We start from the raw sequence: 26163 nt of genomic DNA, 5'->3' as shown, positions 1-26163 counted from the left end.
AGCAACCACTACAGGGTGTGTTTAATGTTTTGGCTGCTGTAACAGGAATTTCCCTTTTATTGGATAAATAATGTTTGTCTTATCTTATCAGAAACAAATTACATCTACAAGCCAAACAGTTGGATTCTACAAGCATTACATAAATTCTTGAGAAAAACAAAAAAAAAAAATGTGCCTTTTCATAGGTCATGTACAACCCACCTGCCTGAGAGCTTAGTCCAAGTGGGAGAGAGGACAAACATGGCAGAGCAGAATGTACAGGGTGGGCCATTTATATGGATACACCGTAATAACATGGGAATGGTTGGTGATATTAAAGTCCTGTTTGTGGCACATTAGTATATGTGAGGGGGCAAACTCCTCAAAATGGGTGGTGACCATGGTGGCCATTTAGAAGTCAGCCATCTTGGATACAACTTTTGTTTTTTCAACAGGAAAAGGGCCATGTGACACATCAAACTTATTGGTAATGTCACAAGAAAAACAATGATGTGCTTGGTTTCAACGTTACTTTATTCTTTCATGAGTTATTTACAAGTTTCTCTTTGTTCACAGCCATTGACATGTCGAAGAGGTTAACACGTGAGGAGCGGATCGAAATTGTGTTGATATCTGGTGAACGCAGTAACCGGGTCATTGCAGCAGATTTCAATGCAAGACACCCGACGAGACCACCCATCTCCCATGCTACAGTTAGCAAACTGCTTGCTAAGTTTCGTGAAACTGGTTCAGTGTTGGATTTGCCAAAATGTGGACGCAAGAAAACTGTCACTAGTGAAGAAACATCAGTGGCTGTCCTAGCTTCATTCAGCAAGAGCCCACAGCGTAGCACTCGCCGCATGTCACTGGAGAGTGGCATTAGTCGAACATCCCTTCGGCGGATATTAGCTACTCACAAATGGCACCCTTACAAACTCCAGCTACTGCAGCATCTCAACAAGTATGACCCAGATCGGCGCACAGAATTTGCAGAATGGGCAAAACAAAAATTGGAACAGGACCCTCAGTTCACGCAGAAGATTTTGTTCAGTGATGAGGCAAACCTTTTATGTGAATGGTGAAATTAACAAACAAAACCACCGCTATTGGTCTGACACTAACCCACATTGGATGGATCCCTCCAAGACTGCTGGAACAACAAAAGTGATGGTTTGGTGTGGTATATGGGGTACAACGATAGTGGGTCCATTCTTCATCAATGGAAACCTCAAGGCCACTGGATATTTGAAATTGCTACATGATGATGTGTTTCCCTCTTTATGCACTGAAGCTGGCACGTTCCCTGAGTTTTTCCAGCAAGATGGTTCACCACCACATTATGGGTACCAGGTCCGAGCATTCCTAGATGAACAGTTTCCTGGAAAGTGGATTGGTCGCCGTGGGCCAGTTGAATGGCCCCCAAGGTCTCCCGATCTGACCCCCTTAGACTTTTATCTTTGGGGTCATCTGAAGGCAATTGTCTATGGTGTGAAGATACGAGATGTGCAGCACCTGAAACTACGGATACTGGATGCCTGTGCTGGCATTTCTCCTGCGGTGTTGCTATCAGTGTGTGAAGAGTGGGAGAAGAGGGTTGCATTGACAATCCAACACAATGGGCAGCACATTGAACACATTTTATAAGTGGTCAGAAACTTGTAAATAACTCATGAAAGAATAAAGCTACGTTGAAACCAAGCACACCATTGTTTTTCTTGTGACATTACCAATAAGTTTGATGTGTCACATGGCCCTCTTCCTATTGAAAAAACAAAAGTTGTATCCAAGATGGCCGACTTCTAAATGGCCACCATGGTCACCACCCATCTTGAGGAGTTTGCTCCCACACATATAATAATGTGCCACAAACAGGACTTTAATATCACCAACCAATCCCATGTTATTACGGTGTATCCATATAAATGGCCCATCCTGTACATTACTTCAAATTTACTGTAAAACAACAAGAAACTGCAAGAGCACAGACATTTGTGCTGATATGGCTGCATATCATTATACTGTTAACTGCAATTAGATTACAGTGTTTCTTTGGTAATTATACAATGTATCAAGTAGCGTAATTAATGACTTTATAAAAGATGGATGTAGTCACTGTGACATCATCAATCAGTTTGTTAAGTGATGTTATGAGGCCTCAAGATGAGTATTTTCACTATATATCCGTGTTGGTGTTTTAAAGTATGATGTAACAACCCTGGGGTGGATCTGAATGTAAAACTGGATGCTCACTGGCTAACAACTTGTGACTGACAAATCATTAGGAAATGAGCATATCCTGGGCAATTCCCCATTGTGACTTTAGTAAAAGCTTCTTTCAGCTTCTACTTTATTTGCAAGGGGTTGCCACAGCAGACAGATCCGATATATGATGTGTAAGGTTTTTTACGCCGCAACAACCCTCTCATGGTCTTGAAGTGGGGATCTTTCACGTTAGGCTAAGACTAGTAAGTGAGATGAAGTGTTAAAAGGGAACTCCGGTATATTATAACTTATTTTAACCCATTAATGTGGCCTCAAGTGTCATGCCAACTTTGCAACTAGTCCTCTCTTGTAAAGACTAGAGGAAATGTGAACAGCATTTATCTGGGCAACTAGGATCACTAGTTTTGTCTTTGAGTCCGACCGACAGTAAACACAAAACTTGGCTGTATTTCTGTATCACGGGTTATCAAATGTATTGTAGTGGGTAACGTGTAATAATCCAGCGCATGAAATGACGTTTTACTTACTTGCCAAATGGGAAGCTGAGAGTTCAGTCCGGCCAGTCTTGGTCTTTTGTTGATGAAACACCATCTCGGGGATGGCAATGTTTTCAAAGCTTTCAATTCATGAATTGTAATTCCACAGCTCGACACATTGAGACGTTCAAAGGCCCCCTTCTTTGTAGAAGTCGGCATTAGCAGAGCAGTGAGCACAGGAACACCACCGGTTTCCCGAGGTAGGTTGCCTCTGCCACCATCTTCAGAGTACTGTCTTTCCTTCTTTACGTTTAAGCTCCTCATCCATCTGCTTACTCTGGGTAAAATCAATACTGACAAGCGAGCTGATACAGCCTCTCGCCCTCAAAATGGTCCATGGGGTAAATCCGCCATTGCATTTAACTGCCAACTCTCCTCAGAAGACAGTATAAACACAGTGTAAGTCAGCTACACACGTGTGATGATGAGTATGCCAGTGATTTGGTCAGTCGGCAAGTATCCCAGAATGAAGATTCCTAATGCGGTTCGTACAATGCCCGTTCCAGGCAACATTCGGTCAGACTGAAAAATGATTAAAATTAATTGATGTAAAAAAAAAAAAAATCTTTTGTGGTAAACTGTAGGCAGTTCATGCTTGTCGCCCAAATAAATGCTGTTCAGATTAAAAATTTTAAAAAAGGTGAAGATCGCAAAGTGAGCATGACCCTTCAAGCCACTACAGCCATATTAATGGTAAATTTGCCGGGTTGAGGTAAATGGGAATTCTCCTTGAAGCGTTGGTCTAAATTTAGATATTTTTAGGTGACATAAAATAGAACATAAATATGATCTCCTCTTCATCCTATGCTTCTTATGGACAGATTCTTGCCCCAACTTCAAGCTTATTCTTTCAGAAATAGTAGTAGTTTTAAAAAAATGATCCAACACGTTCAAATGACGCGTCACAGCAAAGTGACCTTAAACTTTAACCCTCATTTATCTGTTGACCTACCCCCCTCCTTTGTTCCCAGTCCCTCACCGTTCTTGTTGGGTGTTCTGTGCAGCAGATCCAGCAGGATCTTGTTCAGTCGTTCCCGCTGGGCCTCCCTCCTGCCCAGAGCTGGGTGGTGTAGTGGCGATGAAGCCGAGGATGATGGAACTTCAAGCAACTCTCCAATCCTCTCAGCTGAACGTTCCTCCAGCCCCTTGCGCTCATCGGCTTCCTGTCCATCCTCCTCGTCCTCCTCGTCCTCCTCTTCTCCTGTCTCCCTTTCCCGTTCTGGTCTTCTAGGCTTGGCTGAAAGAAGTGCGGAATCTTCTGAAGCCATGTCCATGTCGTCTTCCACTCCTCTTCCATCTTCTCCCTCAGGTGGGAAATCTTCACCCCGGTCGCAGGAAGAGGCATCGTCCTCACAGCCTCCAGCTTCTTTGGGTCGTTCGCTTTTCCAGGCCGATCGGCCGCCATTCCTCTTATAGTTGTCAGGAACATAATGAGGCTGCAAGAAAGCCAAAAATGAAATTTAACATAAAGCACGTATGTTTCAAATAGATAGGGTTTTAAAATGTAGAGATAAAAAAAAAAAAATACAAAAAAAAAAAAAAACCCACTTAGGGAAAGTCCACCCTGACTAACATCCACGTTACCCTCCACGAGTACAAAATAAGAAGTAATTAAAACCTTGAGGCCAAAAGGTAAGTGCTGACAAGGATATCCCTTTTTGTATTTTTTTTTTTTTAAGAAAGAAAAAAAAAGAAAATACAAGTTCTGGATTCTGTTAACTTGGTCTCATTTTTCAACACAACCAGACTTGGTTGGAGGAGGCTTTCGGTGCATCTGTTCCATGAGACTGGGATGTCTATATGATTGTGTGTCAAAGTCTCTGTACTGTATCAAGTTCTAAAATCATACAAATCTGACAGCTGTCATCATAACAAAAAGCTAATACTACAACAAATATAAACTATTAGTCTGGTGCATACAACACTACATTAACTCCGTGTGAATGTGTTTTTTTTTAATAATTTCTTGTGTGACCCAATTTTATAAGCTTTGATTGCTAAAACACTGAGAAAGAAATGAAAAAAAGACCCCGGCTAAAACATGACTTCCATTCTCAACACATTTTCTAGTGTTTGTAAATCAGTAACAGATCCCGGCTCAGCAGTCCTGTCGCTCTCACCGAGAAGTCTCTTTTGGGCGTGAGCCGCTTGGGGAAGTGGTTGAAGGCATATGGCTTGGTGCAGACCGGATAACGGTTGCGATGGATCTTGTAGAACAGATGGGCCGACTTGTCCAAGCGGTAATCACAGATGTACACATCCTGCTCTTTCACACCCTTTGGCCGTCCTTTAAGAAGAATGCACACTGAATTAGCAGGGACGTGATGTATTTGAGCAGGAATAAAACATTCAAGTGAGCACATGCCTATGCATTTTCCTGTAGCGTATGTTTATCAAAACTTAATGGGAATATTAACCAAATTCCAACATGGTTCTAGCAGTTCAGCTAACATTTTTGGGTTCATTTGTGCATTTTTACCTTTGCAGTAAGTATAAAGGTCAAGAACACAGCAGGTTCCCACCACCGCCTCCAGGGGGATGATCTCATAGAGCGGCATGCGGAATAACTCGTTCTGGTAGAATCGGCGCGATGGAGAATGGTGTGTCTCGTGAGGACGGAAGTAGTGGTGGCCAAAGGCAAATCGCTCACCCCTTTAGAGTGTGAGTGGACAGTTTCATTAGAACAATAATGAAACACACACACACACACACACACACTTATTCTCCCTGCCTGCTCACAGCGATGTAGGTAATAAACTTACTTTTCGTTCTTCCACAGCTTCTCAATTCGGAAGATGTCGAGTTTGTCTCGGTTGATGTGAGACAAGAGACGGTAAGACTGTCTGACAGGCTGACCCTCAGGTGAGCGTCTGCTGTCTCTCATCAGATACACACAGTCACCTGCACACAAACAAACACAGAGATCGGTTACCTATCTACAATAATATGTCTCACAAGAATCTGACCACTTAAGTCACCTAGAATATCAGACTCTCTCTGCTGCAGATCTCTTGTATGTCTAAATTTTGCAGAGAAGTTAGAGAAACTTTTTTTAAGCAATCTTCTATTGATAAGTTGCAATAATACATTATGGCATTTGCAATAAAATAATCGACAAAAACAAACCTTAAAGAACAACTCAGCCTTAAGCTGAAATGAATGTTTCTGATTCAAAGTTTCAAGCTGTTTCACTTCTGACCACTCCTAACCGTTGAGGCAGATGTGGTTGGGTGTGGTCAGAAGTGCACACTTTTGCGTGTATAACCACATCAATCACGTCAGGTTGCCCCCGAGTAACACAGCATGCAAATCATTGCATCAAAATGACACATTTCTCTCTGAGTACAGGGAGTTTTCCAGGCATGTGTGAGTTTATAATTGCTGGCGTCTATCATTCAGATACCTTGGTGTAGCAGCAGGTCATCTCTAAGGAGACAAATGTAGTAGACAGAGCCAGCCTGGGCGTAGCTGGGCTGGGGTATCATGGGGACTTCCTGTAGTGAGGATAAGACACATGTGAGACACTTCTAGCCAAACAAAAAAAACAACAACAACAACAACAAAAAAAAAAAACAGACTTTAAGAAGTTCATCATCCACTGTGGTTTCAAAACAACAGACGCACCCTATCTACAGGCCGGGGATCGCACTGTTCACACAGATAGTGCTCCACCTCAGTCTCCAGTCGCATACAGTCAAAGTGCTGCCACACCTATGATGGAAAAAAAATTATTAAATCACATAAATGCATAAGACAAAAAAGAAAAAAGAAGACTTTTCAAATCAGTTACTGTAAGTAACATTGAGTTACAGCTCGAATGAAATGCTCAAGAAAAACAAAACAAAAAAGCCCTCTGCGTTAGTGATTCACCACCTCGGCTGTTTCTGAACCTCTGAACTTAAGCTCCTTCAGTATTTGTTATCCTCCTCATTTTCTGTATCTAAAAATAACAGACAACACACACAAAAGACTGCCTGCATCCTCTGCATGAAAAATCTCCTTGACAAAGTACTTCTCGGATAGGTGAAGTCTTTAGAGAGACGCTAAAATAGTTCTACACCATCAGCAAGTGAGATCAAAGCAGAGAGGTCAAAGTAAAGACTGTTTCTGATATTTTTTTACTTACCATACACTTTTCACATTGAATCATCAGGCCTTCATCCTTGTACATTCCACAGATGCAACGGATGACATCGTCATCCTTGTCGTGAGACCCGGGCCCTCCTGTGTGGTGGTGATGACCGTGGTCACGGTCCAGCGAGTCTGAGCTGTCTGCCTCGCTGGCGGTCTCGCCCACAATCTCATCAATCTGGACTGCAGCTTCATTACGAGCACTGTAGTAGGCTTTCCGCAGCCGACAGACATCTCTGCCTATCGATGACTTCTTCCCATAATATTTCTGGTGGGAAAACGAGACAGTTGCTGAAAATCTTTTAAATCAATCCGTTACTGGCAGAGCAAAAGGACAACAGGACCTCACAGACACCATAAAGTGATGATACATAAAGCCGAGGAATGCCCATTTGACCTCAGAATTACACGCTCATCATTCACTCGCACGGTTAAGACTTTGAGCTGTTCATCCTTGAAAGTCTACGGGCAATTTCCTACAGGACAAAGGTCACCGACACAGAAAGATTCATTCAAAACTGTCTTTGCAGCTGCCAAAATTTCACCAGCAAGGTTACACCCCACATTCAACAGTAATTCACATTCCTCTCACACTTTTTCAGTCCGCCAGAAAGGGCCTTGGGGCGAGAGGGTGATTCTAATTTATACGTCCACTTCAAACTTCTCTGACTGGAAGAGTAAGCTTCCCTGAGAGCTTTTCAAGTGGCACTTGTTTAAACTGCTTAGCTATACAGATGTAAATCAAACAGCCTTGCAACATGTGCACACAGGATCAGCAGTCGCGAAGTTATGTTCCATTTGGGAGGTTTTTGTGTGCGAGACAGGAGAAAGAAAAGCAATGACTGAGTGGGAGGAAGAAAGTGTTGAAGCTGCACAATAACAGCGTTAAGTATCAATTTGACGAGGCCCTTTGATAATTGAGCTCTAAGAGTCTGGGATTACACACAAGAGTCCACGGCATGGCCGTGTCACTCAAAGATTAAGACTGGATGCTCCAACAGCTGAATGCCTTCGTGCTGCCAGCATGTTTGAGTTTTTAATGACTGCTAACAAACGGACTAACAGATCTATGACAATGATTAAGCAAGTAGTTTGCAACCAAACCACAAATTTCAGAAAACTATCATTTTCATGGATGAGTGTATCCCTCAGGACATGTTATTAGACTACTAGCAGCATAAACTTGTGAATTTTCACCAGTTGAAATAGGAACACAATTTATTTCGAGCTGCTTCATAGGCTCTTACTCTCTACATCTTCAGTGATTTTCAAGCTGATGTGCAGCTGTTCCATTCACACAATTAAGTATATATGTCAATAATATTAATAATGGATGAGTCAGGAATCTTATTGTCAAGCAATATAAAAATTAAAGTTAAAAGATCAATAAAGGAAGTACTCATTGAGAGAGCTAGCAAGTAATTAAGAGAGAGCAGAGATGATAGAACAAACTAATGTGTTGGTATTTACATTTCACTGAGTTTCTAAATAAAAATATTCAGAAGGTCATCTAGGCATGGTTGGTGACATCAGACAAGCTGGGTCTGAAGAAACTGCTGATCTACTGAGATTTTCCTACATAACCATCTCTAGGGTTTACAGGGAATGGCCTGAAAAAGAGAAAGCATCCAGTGAGCACCAGTTCTCTTTTTGAAAATGCCTTATTCTGGCCATTCTCCACTGACTCTCGGCATGGCTCCATCCTGCCTTGTATCAATGGCTGAGGCCTCTGATAGTGCAATGGTGTGGAGGGTATTTTCTTGAAGGCAAAAAGGGCTCAAACCTGGTTCAAGCAACATGTACCTAATTACAGTGGCTAGTGAGTGTACCTCAATTTCTACCTGCATTTTTTAAAATCCTCATTGGATTAGTCTACCTCTTTTTTTATGGTTCTAAAAGTGCAAACTAAGGAATGCATCACAGAGATCTGAGTTCCTCAGTTTAGCTGCTTTACTTGAACAGCTTCTGATCATTACTAATTAATAAAATCCTAATTTCTTCTACTACAAACATGTGAAGTGGTCCTTTGCCTACCTCAGCATTGCGAAATACTTTGAGCATGTCTGTGTCAAATGCTTCAACCGTCTTATAATGGCCCGTGAGGATTTGCTTCTCAATGGTGCTCAGGTCCAGCGGGTCAGACACCTTCTCATAGTACTGGCTGTTCCTGATGGTGCACAAAGATAAAAGAATTAGACTCCAACTTTGGTTTGTCAGTAGCAGAGGGGGGTGGGAGGACAAAAAAAAAGGAAAGAGAACATTCAGTTCAAAACTTATTAAATCAGATTCAACCAAAACTCAAATTTCTATGAGCATACAGGGCACCAAATCCCAGATTATAACAGCTTTTTTATACCATGTAGCTGAAGAAAAATAATAAGCTGTTATTGTTTTGACACCAGCTGATTACTATCAATACTGGACAAGCATCAACACACAGGCTGTCACGATTATGTGTGGCGAGAGATAAAACTGTTACACTACGTGGGTGCTGTACACAGATAGCCCAGATAACATAAGCAGGCGCTGTTTGGTAAACATGAAACAGCCGGTCGATATGCAGGTTTGCACTCTTACCTCTTTCGAGATGGGAGGTTCACCAGCGGGGCAGCAAGTGTCTGACCAGCGGAGTCTGAGATTAAAAGAAAATAATAACATTCCTGTCATCATTTTTCAATCACAGATTCTTATCATTCAGTAAACAGTGGACAGCAACACCAAGGCACTGAAAGATTCCTTCAAGAAGCCTGATCAGACCCCAGATCAGGCTAGAGGTCATACTAGTGAGAATATCAGTGTGACCGGGGTCACTCACCCTTGTAGCTGGTTATCATGTCACAAATCTCCTTGAAGATGTGAGCAAGGCGAGCGGTGCGTGTTACTTCTGTGTTTTCCTCGGCTGCAGCTAGCCTTCGTGTGCGTACCGACCGTGACGTCTGCAGGGCTGAGAACTGCGTCAGGAACACGTCTGGACACAAGATATGACCATTTAGCATTAACGTCTAAAACTTCTGCCTATTTACAGTCTCTGAAATTTGTCTACATTTCAAAAATAAATGTCCGTATCCCCTTTATCGTACACTATTCTTTACATAACTTAAATGACTTGCAACTGAATTTCTTAAGCTTGTACCTGACTTGATGTTGCCATCATCACGGATGACTCCTCCCCAGCGCGTATACATGGACAGGCTACTGGCATCCCTCTCTCTCTCGCCCTCTCTTTTCAGCAGCTCCTGTTTCTCCCTCATCTTCTCCCAGTTCCTCAAGAGAAACACTCGATGCTTCAACACAAAGTTTCTGGAAATCAAAGGAGACCGTTTAAATGTGTTACCATCAACTCACACCTCATGAGTTGAGAAGTTTTTACTTTTAAATGACATATATATGTCTTGTGTATTAATAAACCACTCTATTAGGATGGAGAAGCAAGCATTATGTGCAATAGAAAAAGAAATTTAATAAAAATGTGTCACTGGCTTCCCAGGTGCATATGAATGAGGGGTTCAAGCAGATTCCTGTGTAAGTCTTAAAGGAATTGTGAGTATGTCTATCACTGGTGATGGCTTTTTAAAACTAAAAAAAAAAAAAGTTTCTGCTATTTTATCCCTGCTTGATTCATGTGACTGAAACAGGAAATCACTTTGGAAACTGTGTGGGTGGTTGACTTGATGCATGCTCAATTATTCAGGTAAGGAAATCCCAGAAAGTTAATTCTGCTCATCTGGATGTTGCATTTTCAGTGGGAGAAACATTTTGTCTCCTGGATGGTTTATTGTGTCCAGACTGATCATCAACAAGCAGTGGAAAAAAAGAGTCCTTGATGGCTTTGTGGGCTCAACTGCTTAAATTCTCATTGTTACCATTTTTTTCAGCAAAAATGCAGAAATTTAAAAGGTCATTGCACTCACAGATAAAGAAACATATTTGATTGATACTAGTATTACCACCTTAAAATATAAAACCTCTCACAAGCCTACAGGTAAGATTTATACTTTTAAGGATGCGTGGGAACCCAAACACAATTCATCAGTTGGCCCACTAGAGTTATGCTTCCTCTTCTTATCTTGTGTGTCCGTTTATGTTTTTACCTCTCTCTGTTGGACATGGGCTTCATCAGATGAGGGTAAAACTTGCTGCTGTCACTTGACTCTTCCTCCTGAAGATAACAAAAGTCCCATTAAACAATTCCTGTCTTCTCATCTTAAACAGTTTCTCATTCACACACATCGGTGACAACACCATTCAAGGTGCTCTTCAGTCTTTAGGAGCCACAGAGGGATTAAATGAGGGTTGGGGATTGAACTGCCATTATGATTAATGAGGAACCCACTATAACTTGCAGGTTACTCCTGATTTCATGCAAGTTCAGAAAACATTTTAGGTCACTAATTCAAAACTATACCCTTTAAGGTACTCCGAGTTACTTTTTTTAGAAATCCCGTGGCCCATTAAGAGCACCTCTGAGACAAAGAAAGATTTGTGCCCTACATAGATACTGCACCTGAAATCTACCAGGACAGTTAGATTTCTATTCAGTTAAAATGTTAGTTTTCCCTCATAAAAAATTTTTAACACAAGATATTAAGCTGCAAGGGAATCCTTTTCTGTGTAATAGGAAAAAAAAGCCGTTATCCAGTCTTAATTACAAGTGACCTGATCCCACCGCAAACTCTCACCACTTCCATCTATATGCATCACTCACTCGTTTCTTGAGCTGGTGTTTGGACTTCCTCTTCTCCTTGAGTCGACCGAGCCGCCGAGTCCCTCCTGATTTCCCAGGCAACCCATTAATACGCTGGCTCTTCCCTCCGATGATGCCCCGGCAGCTCTCTGAGCCACACTTGCAAACTTGCTGCAGAGAAAAGTGCAGTACAGTATGTGAGAAATATGCACAGGTGCAACAGAACGTCTGAAAATAAGCGTTCTTCCAAAACTGTTTCTAGTGCTTCACCTGCTCTTCTGTATTGAAGGAATGGAAGTTGTAGTCGTAGGTGAGCTCAGTGCCGCTGCTGATGTCTTTGAGAGCAAAGAGACCTATTCTGTACACCCCGTTCACTGACCTGCAAAAAATGAGTATATTACAATGAGTGAAGCTTTTATGAGATTTTTAATACTTAAGGATATATTCTCCGCTTTGAAAGGAAGCAAAGAAGCATGGTAAGTTTTAACCTGCCCACAGGCTCTGGAACAGCTTTTATAAAATAGCAGTTCAGTGATTTCATTTCAAAATCTGAGCTTACTGTAGTAACAACTGTCCCAAAAGGGCCTGTACAACAACTAAAAGGATACTACATGAACTTCTATTTGCAGTGTTTTTATGGTTTCACTGACCAGCAGCTTACAGCCTCAGGACAGTTCCTCTCATGGACTCTTGAGGCTGAATCCAAAAGCAAACCAATCTCCATAGACTCCCATGCTATATTGCTAAATTTACAGCATGGTGCAGTTTTTGCTGCTGGCACTTTGTTTCAATGTATTCACACTTCAAATTAAGAAATGTCATCAGGGACAGTAGCTCTTTGGCTAAAATTATTTTACAATTTTACAAATGTCATGAGTCAAGCTTGCTAGTTTCAGCTTAAAGTTTAGCACACCATCACCAGTTCTAGTCTGTTCTGGCTCAGAAGAAACAGAATGGAGGTATTCAAAACAGTCGATCTTTTATATACAGTTAATGAAATTCATAGGTCACTCCATTCTTTAGAGGGAAAATCACAAAGTCCAAGTGCAAACCACACTTAGAAGCTTCCATCAACCAAGAGATCCAAATCCAGAACATTTGTTGCTGTGAGGAAACGGTACTAAGTACTGAACCACACTTCCCAAAAGGTTAGGTAACAGGTATATGATTTCAGTTCATTATATAATTATACCCAAATGTTTATTTTTCAGGTTAATAGTGAACATTTTGACTTGATCACATGAAAAGATTCACTTTTTCAAGAGGTATAGTTCTAGGCTAGGGATAAAAAAAATCACTAACTACATCCAAAACATATTATATCCCTTTTACACAAGGATGTACAAACACAAATTTCTCCCTGAAGCAAAGCTTTAATTTTAAGTTAAAATGTGATGTTAGTCAATTACATCAAACCCAGTTTTAAAATTGGGACAAAAAGGGAATAGTCAGTGTGACAAATGTTCAACAAGTAATCCCTTTCTTCCTCTCTCCAAATGAAGCTGCGCTCCAGCTTTTCACTATTCTTGTAAGAATAAAACACACCATTCTGCTTGCCAGCCGCTTCATAATTTATTCCTTCTATAGGGGTAAAAAGCTGATTCAGCGCATTGTCTTCAGCCACTACAGCTGTATCTAAGGCCCGGCTGCATGTAATCTCTCTTCTGTGACAAGACGGATGACTCGTCAGGCTTTGTGCTGAAAATCCTCCATCCTTGTAGAGTCTTTTATTTCAGGAGTGCACGCAGGCACCTGCAGACCAGTGTCCTAGATTGTGAACTGGTCTACGTTGGAGGGCAGAGGGTACAACGTGATAGTAAACTCTATGATGTCATTAGCTTTCAACAATCAAATCCTCTAACGGAGTTGGCACGTTCACTAAAAGAACTAAAGATAAACTAAGCAGGTTTCACTTAGAAAAGCGAGGCAAAGGGAGGCCTGCTCAGCCAGGTCTCCATGAGCTGTGGATTTAAACATGCTGTGAGAACAAGCCCTCAGGAAAAAAAGAGAATTGTTTTGGCAGGTGTAAGGGCTTTAAGCCATTAAGGTCTCTGAACACTGGAAGAAAAGGAGTGAGGTGATCTCATCAGATTACCACAACCACATTAATAAGGTTGGGGTTTCAAGGTAGAGCCTTCTCATTTACAGAGCGGTGCACCTGCAACATGTGTGTCTTTTAGAGCTATTATGTACGATACCAAAAGAGAGGCAACAAATACTGCCTAGCATTCACTGTGACTACTTATCAAGGTCTGTTCAACTGGTTCAACTGTACAGCTGCATGAATATAATAGGCTTTTCCCCAATTTCTGCGTTATTTATTACATACTGTTACTATGGTGCCTGCACATATTCAACATGGCACATTTTCAAATAATGAGTTCTGTGTTTGCGGAGGTAATAACAGGCTTCAGACAGCATTAAATGCTTAGTTTCTGGTATTTTTGTGAGGATGGATATCCTGTTCTCCAAACCTGCTGCTCAAACCTTTTCTGTTTGCCAGTAGTAGCAAACAAATGGTCTTTAAGGTAGAGTGGCTTTAATGAGAGAAGAGTTAAATAGCTCATTTCAGACAGAGGAGCTGCACCAAGGCGAGGCACACAAATAAACATTATTTTGAGCTGCAACATCATTATACTGCACAGTTACCTACTATAACCCCTGGTCTATGATACCATGAGTGAAAAGTCAAGAATGTGGCCGGACTTTATGTAGCTGGCCTTGTCTCCAGTTGTCTAAATTCCACGGTACCATCTTTTGGGCCATTCCTAGTGTGTTATAGCTATAGTCGGTTGCAGAGACGACCATTTTAACAACACACTGACAGCCTATTTAGGTAATAGGCTGGTCTATTTTAACATGTTCCGACTTTCAAGAAAGCCACCGAAATACTGAAGTATCAAGCTAGAACACTTTGCAATGAGCTCCTGTGACACTGCTGTCACATCGAGCAGCATCACTTGTTTAACACTGTGCCCTAATATCCCCTGTGACTAAATCGACCTGACAATATCTGCCTCACATGGTAACCTATACCGATTTGGACTATTATAGACACATAGTGAGTATAAAAGCAGTACTCTATATCTGTATACCAAATGTGTTTCACACCAGGCCTCTATCCCATCCCTAACAACTTGTGGCAACTGCTCGTGCTCAGAGCCAAAAAGGCTTAGCCAAATCTGTTCTTTGGTAAGCACCCAAAAGCACCACAAGGGCATTAGCAGGGAAACAGTTCAAGGCTGCTGTGACACTCACCACTTCTGCATCTCACAGTTGGGTTCACAGCTGTGGTTTATGAAACGCGCCTCATTGCCCATTCTGTAGCTATCAATCACCATGCCGCTATCCAGGTTCAGGCAGTAGTGGCCACTGTGGGAGAAGTACTGTTCCATCATGCGACTCCTAAAACATGGAAGGTAGGAATGTGTTGAAGATAAGAGAAAGAAATATACATCATCTAACACTAGTTTCATTGTATAGCAATGAAGATGTCCATCTCACCTGAACTCCTGCTCGCTAACAACTTCACCCAAATACTCAATGATGAACTGTCCTGAGCGGAGAGACTCCTTGGTGCGGATGCCCCACCCTTTGCCCTCAGTGCGGAAACGCTCCAGACACTGGACCCACTCATGTCTCTGGATATGCTGGTTGTCACATTGATCTCCACATGGACAGGTGCTGGGAGAACACTCAGCAAAGCTCATCCTGTGAAAAATAATTTTAAAAAAAATTATAAAATAAGGCTGCCATTATAGGGAGCTTGGAAAGAAAAGCAACTGGACTTATTTAAGTTTCTTGAAGATGTTATTACCTGTCATCCGAGAAGCTTCTTGATTACCATGACAACCCCCCACCCCCCCATCCCCAAAACTCCAGACCTCTGAATCAGTCCACTCATTCTCAAGAGTAAAATGTCCTATCCAATCAGAACCATTGAAGAAACTAACACCTTTGCCAAGCTGTTACAAAACGCTGTCAACTGCTGCAGTGCCACAGGGATATTTTCAACAGCCAGTGCTTGCTTGTTTTCAGCACCCCTGAGGCATGGTTTCTGTACAACATCTGAAGCACATTACTGTTTTTACTTTGCATGCTAAAAACGCAATAGGTTTGCAACATTTAAGATGTCAGATTGAAGAGGATATACTGGTTACAAACAATTAAAAAACAAAAATCCCCTTCCTATGGAGATAGGTTTAACTGGAGAGAAAGACAGACTGAAGATGGAGATGGAGTGCAATGGCTGGCATTCCTGTCTGATATCAGGCTACTTTTCTTCTGTCTTGACACCATGTTTTGCCCTCTATTCAAAATCACTTAATTCCTAAAACAAAGCGATGTAAAATAACATTTCTAAACAAGCACATGACTTCATCTGAATACTGAAAAGTAACATGAGACTTGTTGAAAATAGCCAATTATGATGGTGTATCTTTACCTATTCAGGCATTCATCCATGCAGCCTTTTTCAGTTGAGTCTTCGGGAAGTCTACAGTTGCATGTAGTTGTTTCATAACCAGAGAGAGGCTTCACATCCACATAAACATCTGTAAAACATAAAACAGAGTATTACCATATCAGTCTTACAGTGTTTGACACACAAAGTTGAACTGTAGACACACATCTTTAACTCCTGTTTTTGTAACCAGTGAAGCAAATATCCTTATCTTATATATTTATAGGGAAACACCTAAGTTTAACAAAGCTACAAATTATATTTAGGCTGGTAAAAAAAATTGAAATTAAAAAAAAAAATCCTTTCACTCACTTGATCTTATTTTTTTATAAAGGGGGACATCAGGCCTCTTGTGTAGCTGAAAGGAAGAAATAGAGCGTAAATGCAAAAGTGGTTGAAACTAAAATACATACTAAAAACCTCAGAAAGATTGATCACCTGATCATGTTTCCATAACCATAAGATGTCGTAAGGCAACTGGAAGTCAATGCGTTTCTGTCTCAGGTACTTTCCTGGGAGGGGGAGGGGGGGGGGGGGGGGGGGGGGGCAGAGTGGAGCAGGGAGAATTTGGGAAGAGAGAAAAATCAGTCAGTTGTATTTATGCTTCATCTTATCATAGCTGAAAACACAGGCCTGTGATAAACAGAGGAGAGTCCTGTTCCAAGAAACAGGTTTATCTGGATAATTTACTAGAGCCGTTTGAATCTTGGACACGGACAGAAGTAAAATGAGGTTTTCTAGGTTTTACTTTCCCTCTCTTGGCAAGTCATACAGCTAACTGAGAAATTCAAATTTGTGAAACCTGCCAACGACTGACTTCTGCATAAAGAAATTTAAGAAATGTACTCAAAACTTCAACTAAATAAATAATTAAATCTACTTTCAGCTGTTCCCATATTCCCCAATTTGTCTCTTTTCTATCGTTTACTTGTTAGGTAAATGATTAAATGACTACACTATAAATAAATAACTTGGTTTTTAGTGTTTAAAAACTCCTCAGTTGCTTCTTAAATTTTTTTTTTTTGATGATCATAAAATAAATCAATAGCAAAAATGTCAACTAATTAATTTTAAAACTCACCAACATGTATTGGAGCAGGAAACAATCCATACTCATGTTCCCCGGGTATATACTCTAGCTTCTCTTTCTTCAGCTGCAGAAGCTGACTACGGGGGCTGTAGAAGAGGAAAAGAAAAATGTGAAGGCATTTCACTGGCTGTGCAGAAAAACTGTATGACACTATGAAGTGTTGCTGTCTGAATTAAGGATTAGTAGGGAGAGGATTTGGATCTCCGCGCCCCTAAGACTCACTCTTCAGTTTTGTACACATCAGAATATAACCCCGCTTTCTGGAACTTCTTCTTCGGAGGTCGTGCTGGTCTTTTCTCTCGCTGGGTGGCAATGGGCATAGGTGGAGCTTGTTCCCTGGAGACAGGGCCTGGGCCCTCTGGTGAGCAGTGGCCATCTGGCTTGGTTTCCACTGAGCTAAAGATAGAAACATGACTTGGTTTCTAGTGACAACTGGACTTAATAAATGTTATACATACCACCACTGAATCCTAATATTAGTACTCACTGTCATAGAGAAGAGTCTCTCAAGTCCAGTCTTGTTGAATATGCAATAGTGTATTATAATTTGCTTACCCATGAAGGCTCTGTAGCTCATCTTGGGTAAGCCAGCTCCTTCCTGTCCCAGGTCTGGACCTTGCCACAAGGTTCCCTAGGTTTTCCTCTCTTTCAGGCAAGTGTCCTTCCATGTCTTCAGCCTGCCTGTCCTCTTCCACATCCTCCTCCTCTTCCTCATCCCCTTCTCTCTCCCAGTGCTTTCGCTTCTGACCTTTTCTGCGTTGCCCCTGGACTACCGACTCAATAGCATCAGTCACAGTATCACCCTCCCACCCTCTCTCCTCTGCTAACCGTTCCACCCCTTTCTCCCGGTGCCGGACTTGATTCAACTCTACCACAGGTGGAGGGGACGGTGGTGGGGAGGGTAACGGGTGTTTCCTAGGACGTCCAGGCCCCCTCTTCTTAACCATGTTGTTTCCTGTACGGGCCTGTCTCTGCAGCTTTTTGGCACGCAGGATTTTGTTGACATGGTGCAGACTGTATTTGGAGGGCTGTACCCGATGGGAGTTGTGAGACAGTGAGACATCCAGGCAACACTCCTGAGAGGGAGAGAGGCAGGATGAGGAGGTTGAGCTGTGGGAGTGAAACAGAGAAGACTGATGATGGTGCTGTTGGCGGTGGTGCAGGGATCCTTCAGGTTCTTCCGAGGTTGGGAGTGCAACACCCCTTGTCTGGATACCTGATGACCCTGAGGAGAGAAACAGAAAATGAATGGTCTAAATGAATCTTAAAAATGCTAAGCAGCAACAGGACAGTTGACATGTCAGCACTCAGGAAACAGTGATGCTATGCTTATGCATGTCTTCTCTTGTTCCTTTAGGTCCTTTTCTATTCTCATACATGCTTCTAATCACACTTCATTCCTTTTTGATTTTCGTTAATCCAAGAGTAGCAGAAAAACTCTGCTAAAATGCAGAAAAACTGCTGAAATCAGTACAACTTGCTCTTTGGTCATATTTCTTCTATAAGAAAACAAAAACAAGTACATCTAAAAAAAAAAAAAAATTGCAGCACCTCTAAAGTGTGTAAATCATCCCCTAGATGTATTCCAACACTTCCAACAATATTCTTTACACAGATGAAGAAAAAAAACTATGTTTAAAGGACACTGTACACTAACAACAAAACTTCAACCAGCCTTGAAGCATGGGGGAGGAGGTATCATAGTCTGGGACTGGTTTGCAATCCTTTAAAGGACAATGAATTAAAAATGAGTGAATTTTACGAGACAATGTCAGGGAAGCAGTCCATGCCCTGAACCTTAGAAGACACTCTGGGTGATGAAACAAGACAAATGACCCAAATCCCATAATTAAGTAATAGCAGAATGGCTGAAAAATAAGAAAATACGGGTTTTGGAATGGTATGGAAATAGAAAGTGAGAGGCTAAAGAAACTGTGCTGCTATTTTTCCCCTCATTAATCTTGATCTCCTGCATCTTCTTAGAATACTTCCTTCCCTGGTCTGACCTTAGGAAACCATATTTCTAAGTTGTTTTTATTTTTTTCATTTCAGACAGACCCTAATGTTTTAAGACAGTCTACACCATCAAACTTTACACAGTTTCATTTAATGCATTTAATATGTCTTTTTACTTGAGAAAAAGAAGCATTATTCTTACTCCTAACTCAAAATCCTTTAATTTTTTGGTCACCCATACAAATGGTTTATTTTGACTGAAATATGACTTTACACTTAAGTGGATAGAAGTTGCTGGCAACTGTACAAGTCTGAATGAATCATTAGACACATTGTGTATGCATTTAGATTAAACCCTCTTTACTTCATGGTAGGGTTTTTTAAATAAGGACATTTAGCATAAAATGTGTGCCAAATCCAACATGCAGATCCATCTGCTGTGGTGACCACAATAAGGAAATAAGGAAGCACCTGAAAGTACAACCTCCTCCTCCTTTACTAGAGACAGTACTGAACTGACACACAGCAGACCGCATATCACCCTGTAATATAAGGTCAGAGTGCGATGATCAGTTAATTAGCCAATCACTGAACCATATTTTTAACAGTCCAATGTGCTGTGACACTCATTGAATCTGCCCATCTCAATGGAAACCTCTTTCACATCTATTCACACATGTCCTTTTCCAAAACATCCCTTACACTCTTTTTGCTACACATCACTCTCTCTACACCCACTACCCTGTCATTGTATATTTGTCAACTTCTGTCATTCCCCACTTGCGTTGTGTGGCAACCCAGTCCCCACCCTTGGCCTCCCCTACCTTCACAGTTCTGTCTGTGACCGCTGGGTGACCCCATCTCCTGAGCTCTAATCCAGGATTACCCTGGCTTGGTTTGAACTGCATCATGCTGCCTCAACAAGGACCTTTCGGCTTCCCATATTACTCATAGACACACGCATAAACATTAGGTAATACTCACATACAGTCAGCCTATCAGTGCTCATACACACGTTACGGCTCGTTAAGAGCCTCACAGATGAAGCGAGATCTCTACCACGGCACTGTGTCTTAAATCAGCAACATTAAACCAGCCCAGGTGCTGGGTGTACGAATGGATAGGACTAGGCCCCACATTCTGAGCTTTTGAGGGAAAATACTACTAAGTATAGCACGTTAAAAAAATACTCCACCCTTCTAGCAAGATGAGCCCTGGCAGAAATGCTATATCTATAACTGTGGCTAACCACACACACAAAGGAGCTAGTTTAAGCAATTATGTATGCTTTTTTTGCCATGCTGGTAACCACTACTAAGAGCTACCAAATGTTAGAGCGTATGCACACGAGATGTCATTGTGTCTTTAAAGTGGGCTTGTTCACTAAAATAAATGACCCATCCAGCTTAGTATTTTTTTTCTTCCTAACACTGGAGAATTGTTAATTTTCCAGAGTTGCTGTGAGGTATGGATTTGAGACCCCACTTGCTGTGCCATATGGCAATAGCTGCCCACATACAGGAGTTAGTGCCGGATCTAAATGATTGGACACTGTACCAGTTTTGCCAGAGCTGTCCAAAACTATAAAGCCAATCAAACAGCAGCCAATCACATTTAGACACAGAATTCACAATATAACTGCATCAGAACTATTTTAGGAAACATGATTTTGGTGGAAAATTAACTCCTGCAACCTTTAACAATGTCACATTTAATTTGGGTCAAATGATTTTCTGTACAGAAAAGTTATCAAAGACACAAGCTTGAAAAGCTACACAGATCATAAAGGATTTAATGGATGAAATATCCAAGAGGAGGTGAAGGCAAACTGCTCCCTGCTGCTTTAAAATATTACGTTTTTAATAACCTATGCTACAAACATGCCAAGATTATTCAAGCAAGGTATTAAGCAATTATGTTTTCCTGCCACTTTGCATTTACTTTTTTTTTTGAAGCTCTGCCATAAAATTAATTTTACTATGGGGTACACTAGGAGCACATTTAATTGGAATGCAGTCCAATACACCATCACCACCTATGATCTACATAAGGGAAAAAAAAAGCAAACCACCAGAAATTCTCCTTTACTATAAATGTCAACTAAAGCTGAAAATGTTTTTTTGTTTTTTTTATTATTCCTAACCCAAACAACAGAGATTCCAAAAGTGCCTTACCCAACTCTCTCCTCTCTGCTGATGTTGAGTGTTCCTTCCTCATTGGCCGGTCCATGTGAGAGAAGCTGGAGCTCTCTGTAACTACATCAGTCTTTCTGCTCCTGCCTCCTTTCAGTGAAGTGCGGGTGATTGCTGAAGCAAACAGATTTGTACGCTTTGGAGAATCGTGGGTTTCTACATCCTCTGTGGGAGTGAGAGGCTCCTCATCCTCACTGTCCGAGCAGCCCACTGGGTCTTCTGCCCGTCCCTCTGAGAAGGAACCCTGGCCAGGAGCCAATTGACTCCGTGACAGCTTTGAGTAGTCTGCTTCAGAGTTGCCTATCCTGAACCAGGACTCAGCTGAGTGGCCCTTTGAGCTGTTGCCCAATGCAAGCCTTGAAGGTCCTAGACAGGACATGGAGCTCTCTTTGCGCTTGTACCTTTCAGCAGATGAGGATGAGGAAGAAGAGGGGGAGTTAGCAGAGGTAGTGGCAACTTGCTTGCTGGCACTGGTGCTGGAGGTGTCTCGTCCAAAGCGGCATCGCTGTAAAGCCTCTGCCATTCCCAAACCACTAACTCGCTCTCCTTTCCCAGATGTTCCACTGTCAGAAATCCCTGCACTAGCTCGGCTCCCTGATCCACCTCTTGCTGCTTCCTCCCTGTCCTCCTCAGCACAGCGTTCTCTGTGTTTGTGTCTGTGTTTATGTTTGTGGTGCCAGTTGAAGGAGAGCTCAGAGGACATGGGTGGGTATAGGACAGGAGGCCGTCCTGCTCCCAGGTACTCCTGCCTTAGCAGCTTGTGTTTTTTCTTGTGAAACTTTGAGTGGTTCAGCAGGAGATGTGAAGGGTGGTGATGATGTAAGAAAGATGTGGGGGGAGGTGGGAAAGACGGTGAGTGGTGAGTGTGATGTGATGGGGCCGTATGGGGTGACTGGTGGTGTGGGTGGGGATACAGCGCACTTGCTGGAGGATAACCTCTGTAATAGCCCAACCCCAGAGGTCCTGATGAGTATGGAACACTATAGGAGGGGTGGTAGAAGCCTCCACTTGAAAGGGGGAATCCAAGTCCAGGTACAAATGGAACCTCAGACATAGACTCCCTCAGTTTGGGAGGCCGTCCACGTTTCTTCTTCATATCCGGTTTACGAACATAGTGCAACGGGTCACAGGAGTATGGTGGATGAGAGTAGAAGCTGCCAAAGTTAACCCTGAAGATTGTAGGCAGGAGGTCTCTGTGAACATAATGATGCGGAGGAGGGCCACCTGTGCCTCCTATGGCACCAGCAGCCCTGCCACCCACCCCTGGCACTCTACTTGATCCCGCTGCTATGCCTATTCCGCTTCCGAGCCGGTGCCCTGTGGTGCGGTGAGTTATGCGTATTTCACTTAGTCGCACAACAATCTCGTCCAGCTCAGCGAGGAAGTCTGGGTCGAGCCGTCGGGAGCGTAGCTGTAAGTACTTCTTCTTGCGTTTCCTCTTCTGCCTCTTTAGCTTGTCATAGCCGGGGCAGCCATGGCTTCGGCGTTTGCATTTGTGCTTATGTTTCTCCTTGTGTCCCATTAAGGTCGTGGCAGGAGCTGCTGGGTGAGGTCTTCGGGGATCAGGCGATGACCTTGTCCCATGGGGTGATGGAGACGGTGAAGGATGTTCCATAAGTACATTGCTGTGTCGACGCCTGCCCCTTGAGTTAATGCCCATCCCTGGACCCATAGCTGAACCCATGACCCCTGGCATTAATAATCCACTGCCCATCCCAGGGGGGATGCCAATTGCACCCAAGCCACCTGCTCCTCCAGCTTTCTCACCACGGTCAGAGGTGCTGTTATTGTCTGTCCCTATACCACTGTCACTGGGCACCGTCTCCTCGCTGTGTGACTCACTCACTGGTGATGGCGTGGCTTCTTTTAGCTCACTCAGAGGGGCAGGGGAGGTGGGATGGAGTGGCCTGGGAGGGGAAAGCTTATGATAATGGTAGTGCTGCCTATAATGGTGATGGTGGTGATGATATCCACGGCAAGATGACTTTTTCTGGGAGGCTACTGGGACACCAGACGATGACATCGAGCCCATGACTGGGTTGCGAGGATTAGGAGCTGAGAAGGTTGGAGGAGGAAGCGAAAACGTGTTATGGCTATGATGGGAGTTGGAATAGTGAGAGTGACCTGCGAAGTGCACTGAGCCTGGCTCCACAAAGCTACCATCGCTGATGGGACTGTGGCCTCCACTCAACTGTGAGAGGGAGGGTGAGGAAAAAACCTCTGAGGAGAGCTGGTGCTGCTGATGGGACTGTGACTGATGGGGATGAAGAGGGGAAGTGGTGTTTGGAGATATAAAGGTTTCTGAAGGTGACATTGTAGCTGAGACATTAGTTGCCACTTTTGGTTTACGGCCTCTCCTTTTACCCATGTATATTGTGCCCTTTTTACTGACATTAATTTGAGGCCCTAGTTTTCCTCCAAAAGAAGCAGCTAGGGATGACAATGACTGCGTTGCAGCTTCTGCTGTTGCAGCCATGCTACTAGTGGTGCCTTTAGGGGTGTCTTCTGACCTTGGGCCTAAAAGGATTTGACTGAGAATACGCTTCCGCTTAACGCTTTTCATCTTATTGATCTTGCCAATAATAGTTTTCATGATAAGCTGCCCGTTTCCTTTGTTGCGGAATCTTTCCCCTGCTTCTGGAGCCAACGTGGGAGGCTGACCCTCCTGGGGTAAAGTAGGAGGAAGGCGCTTGGGGCGCCCACGTTTCCTAGGCATAGGTTTAGGAGGGTTTAAGTCTACCTCTGGGTGAAGAACAGGTGGGTCCTGTTCTTCTTTGGACTTCAACAAAGATGAAAAGACCTTAGAGGGTTGTAGCTTGTTCGGGGGATTCCCACGGGCCGGTGCATCAAGCCTTGGCATTTTGGACTTTGGCCTTCCTCTTTTTTTAGGCTGGGGTGGGAAGAGCTGTGACACTGAATTTTGTGACACAGGATTTGGTTTGACCTTATTTGGATTCGGGGGCCTGCCTACAGGTCTTTTAACTGGTGGCATTGGAGTTTCCAGGCTTGAAGATAAAGGCATGGTGGTTTTGTTCTCAGTGAAGAGACTGTCCGGGCTTCTCTGACTTTGGGCCTTGTGCATAACACGTGTCCAGCGGGGTTTTCTTCCCCTGCGCTTTTTAAGGGGTTTGCTGTCCTGCTCTGCTGGAGAGTCTAGGGATGAATCAGGAGAGTCATCTCTGAGAGGCGTCTGTGGGCTTTCTTCATCATCATCATCATCATCATCATCATCATCATCATCTGGCTCCAGTGGGGAAGGTGTCCTTTGTCTAATAAACTCAGGGGGACTGCTAGTCCAACCGGGTCGGCTACTATCCTGGTTGGGACTACGTTTACTTGGACTAGAACTTTTTCCCCTCTCAACTCGTACTGACTGGTTGCTTCCCCCTTTCTCTTTCCCTTCTGGCCTTCCAGTTGCTGCTGACGGGGGGCACTTGGTTAAGTCTCTGGGGATGTCCCTGTCTTGCTCTCGCTCACCTGCACTGCTTTCCTCTGCAAGGGCAGGAGACTCTCGTGCATGGTGTCCTTGTGAGGGAACAGGGGAGCCCAGGTGACTCACTGCACTCACCGTCCTCTGCTCCACCGATGATGATGAAGATGATGAAATGGGACACAATGAAGGTGACGTGGTATGGGGTAAGGAGTGAGCAGGGCGTAACGGTTGCTTAGAAATGCTACTGCTGCTGCTGTCACTGTTGCTTTCATTTGACAGGACTGTCAGGCGGTTATTGCCATAGGTGAATGCTGGGCTGTTGCTGCGACTACTGCTGTTGGTGCTGCTCATGCTGATACTGTTGTTTCCGTTGCTGCTAGCAGCTTTCCCAGTCCCATCCAAGTCCTCGTTCCTCAGCGGCGTCAGGGTGGTTGAATTTTCTAAAATACTGTCTTTGCTTCTAGACCCATATGGCCGACCAGGTGGTCTTGACACAGGAGGAGGAGGAGAAAGGTGAACCATTCTTGAATATGTGTTCCTATTGGCCAAAGCTCTGTCTCGTTGCTTGGCTGTAGGGGCCATAAAGCCTGAGCTCGGAAGAGGAGGGCTGGGATCAATCTTTGCAGGTTTGGCTGGCTTAGGGGTCTTGGATGGTGGACAAGTTGCTATTAGTTGAGCTAATTTTTCAGTGACGGTTGGCGCTCCCCAACTCTGAAGACCTTTGTCCTTATCTCTTTGACTGTCTGTGCTGTAGGTGCATTGAGGAGGCTTAACACCTTCAAGGCTGGGTTCTTTCGTTAAAGATAATGGCGGAGATGGTGAAGATGTCCGGGGGTTGGGTTGCGGAGTTGGCGCTTTCTTCCCAGAGGAATGCGTTTTGCTGTCTGGTGGAGGGCGGTGAAGGTTAAGTGGTCTCTCAGATGTGGTGGTAGCTGCTTTTGTGTCTGACTTTGAATCAGACTTGCAATCCATCTTTGGTGGACCCTGGAAGGGTGTTAGGGAGAAAAGGCAAGGGATTAATGAGAATAATAGAGATGAATAATTATTATGGTAAAGAAATAACAAACACACCACCCAAATTTCTAAATTATATATATATATAGTTTTGAATGTGGTAAACAAGCAGCAGAGGCGCAAAGTAGGACTGCTTGATTTGCAATTTGAAGAAGGTAATGTACAATATTAAAGTTAAATATTATCTTTTAGATATATACAGCGCCAGGTACATCATAATTAAGATGTAAGCAATCTTGCACAACATTAAGCAATATTTTAAAATAAAGCGTAAAACAGAAACTGACACACATCATGACAACACACATGGGAAGTATCAGCAGCAAGTGAATGTTACACATTCATTGGTAAGATCTTTACTCCAACGGTGCTTCACAGGCATGGCCAGAGGGGGAAGTTACCCTCAGCTCAATAACACTTATTAGGGTCAGACTAAGGACAGAGAGGGAGAGCGAGAGAAAGG

The 26163-nt window shown here is 43.0% G+C and overlaps 1 protein-coding gene across 3 annotated transcripts in view; it reads right to left on the bottom strand.

Moving 5' to 3' along the window:
- The window catches only part of ash1l (ash1 (absent, small, or homeotic)-like (Drosophila)), a 33875-nt gene that overhangs the window by 1777 nt on the left and 5935 nt on the right, over positions 1 to 26163 (bottom strand). The window contains exons 4-26 of one of the 3 annotated variants that reach the window (XR_010573660.1): positions 21236 to 25670; positions 17661 to 18330; positions 17328 to 17501; positions 17097 to 17191; positions 16454 to 16527; positions 16328 to 16373; positions 15998 to 16106; positions 15058 to 15264; positions 14812 to 14958; positions 11824 to 11932; positions 11575 to 11724; positions 10961 to 11028; positions 10003 to 10169; positions 9685 to 9837; positions 9447 to 9501; positions 8904 to 9036; positions 6865 to 7137; positions 6363 to 6449; positions 6142 to 6232; positions 5501 to 5639; positions 5218 to 5390; positions 4859 to 5025; positions 2730 to 4174 (exon numbers count right to left, since the gene is read on the bottom strand). Coding sequence is in view for 2 of the 3 variants with exons in the window: in XM_065470653.1 (XP_065326725.1) it covers positions 3691 to 4174; positions 4859 to 5025; positions 5218 to 5390; positions 5501 to 5639; positions 6142 to 6232; positions 6363 to 6449; positions 6865 to 7137; positions 8904 to 9036; positions 9447 to 9501; positions 9685 to 9837; positions 10003 to 10169; positions 10961 to 11028; positions 11575 to 11724; positions 11824 to 11932; positions 14812 to 14958; positions 15058 to 15264; positions 15998 to 16106; positions 16328 to 16373; positions 16454 to 16527; positions 17097 to 17191; positions 17328 to 17501; positions 17661 to 18330; positions 21236 to 25670 (8206 nt within the window). In the remaining variant the exon portion in view is untranslated. The remainder of the gene's footprint in view (positions 1 to 2729; positions 4175 to 4858; positions 5026 to 5217; positions 5391 to 5500; positions 5640 to 6141; positions 6233 to 6362; positions 6450 to 6864; positions 7138 to 8903; positions 9037 to 9446; positions 9502 to 9684; positions 9838 to 10002; positions 10170 to 10960; positions 11029 to 11574; positions 11725 to 11823; positions 11933 to 14811; positions 14959 to 15057; positions 15265 to 15997; positions 16107 to 16327; positions 16374 to 16453; positions 16528 to 17096; positions 17192 to 17327; positions 17502 to 17660; positions 18331 to 21235; positions 25671 to 26163) is intronic. The other 2 variants (XM_065470653.1, XM_065470654.1) reach the window with 2 other exon arrangements.

This window comes from Pelmatolapia mariae, linkage group LG22 (genome assembly GCF_036321145.2).
Source record: "Pelmatolapia mariae isolate MD_Pm_ZW linkage group LG22, Pm_UMD_F_2, whole genome shotgun sequence".
NCBI classification, from domain to species: Eukaryota; Metazoa; Chordata; class Actinopteri; order Cichliformes; family Cichlidae; genus Pelmatolapia; species Pelmatolapia mariae.
Note: the sequence above shows the minus strand (reverse complement) of the source record. Positions and strands in the feature narration are given on the sequence as shown.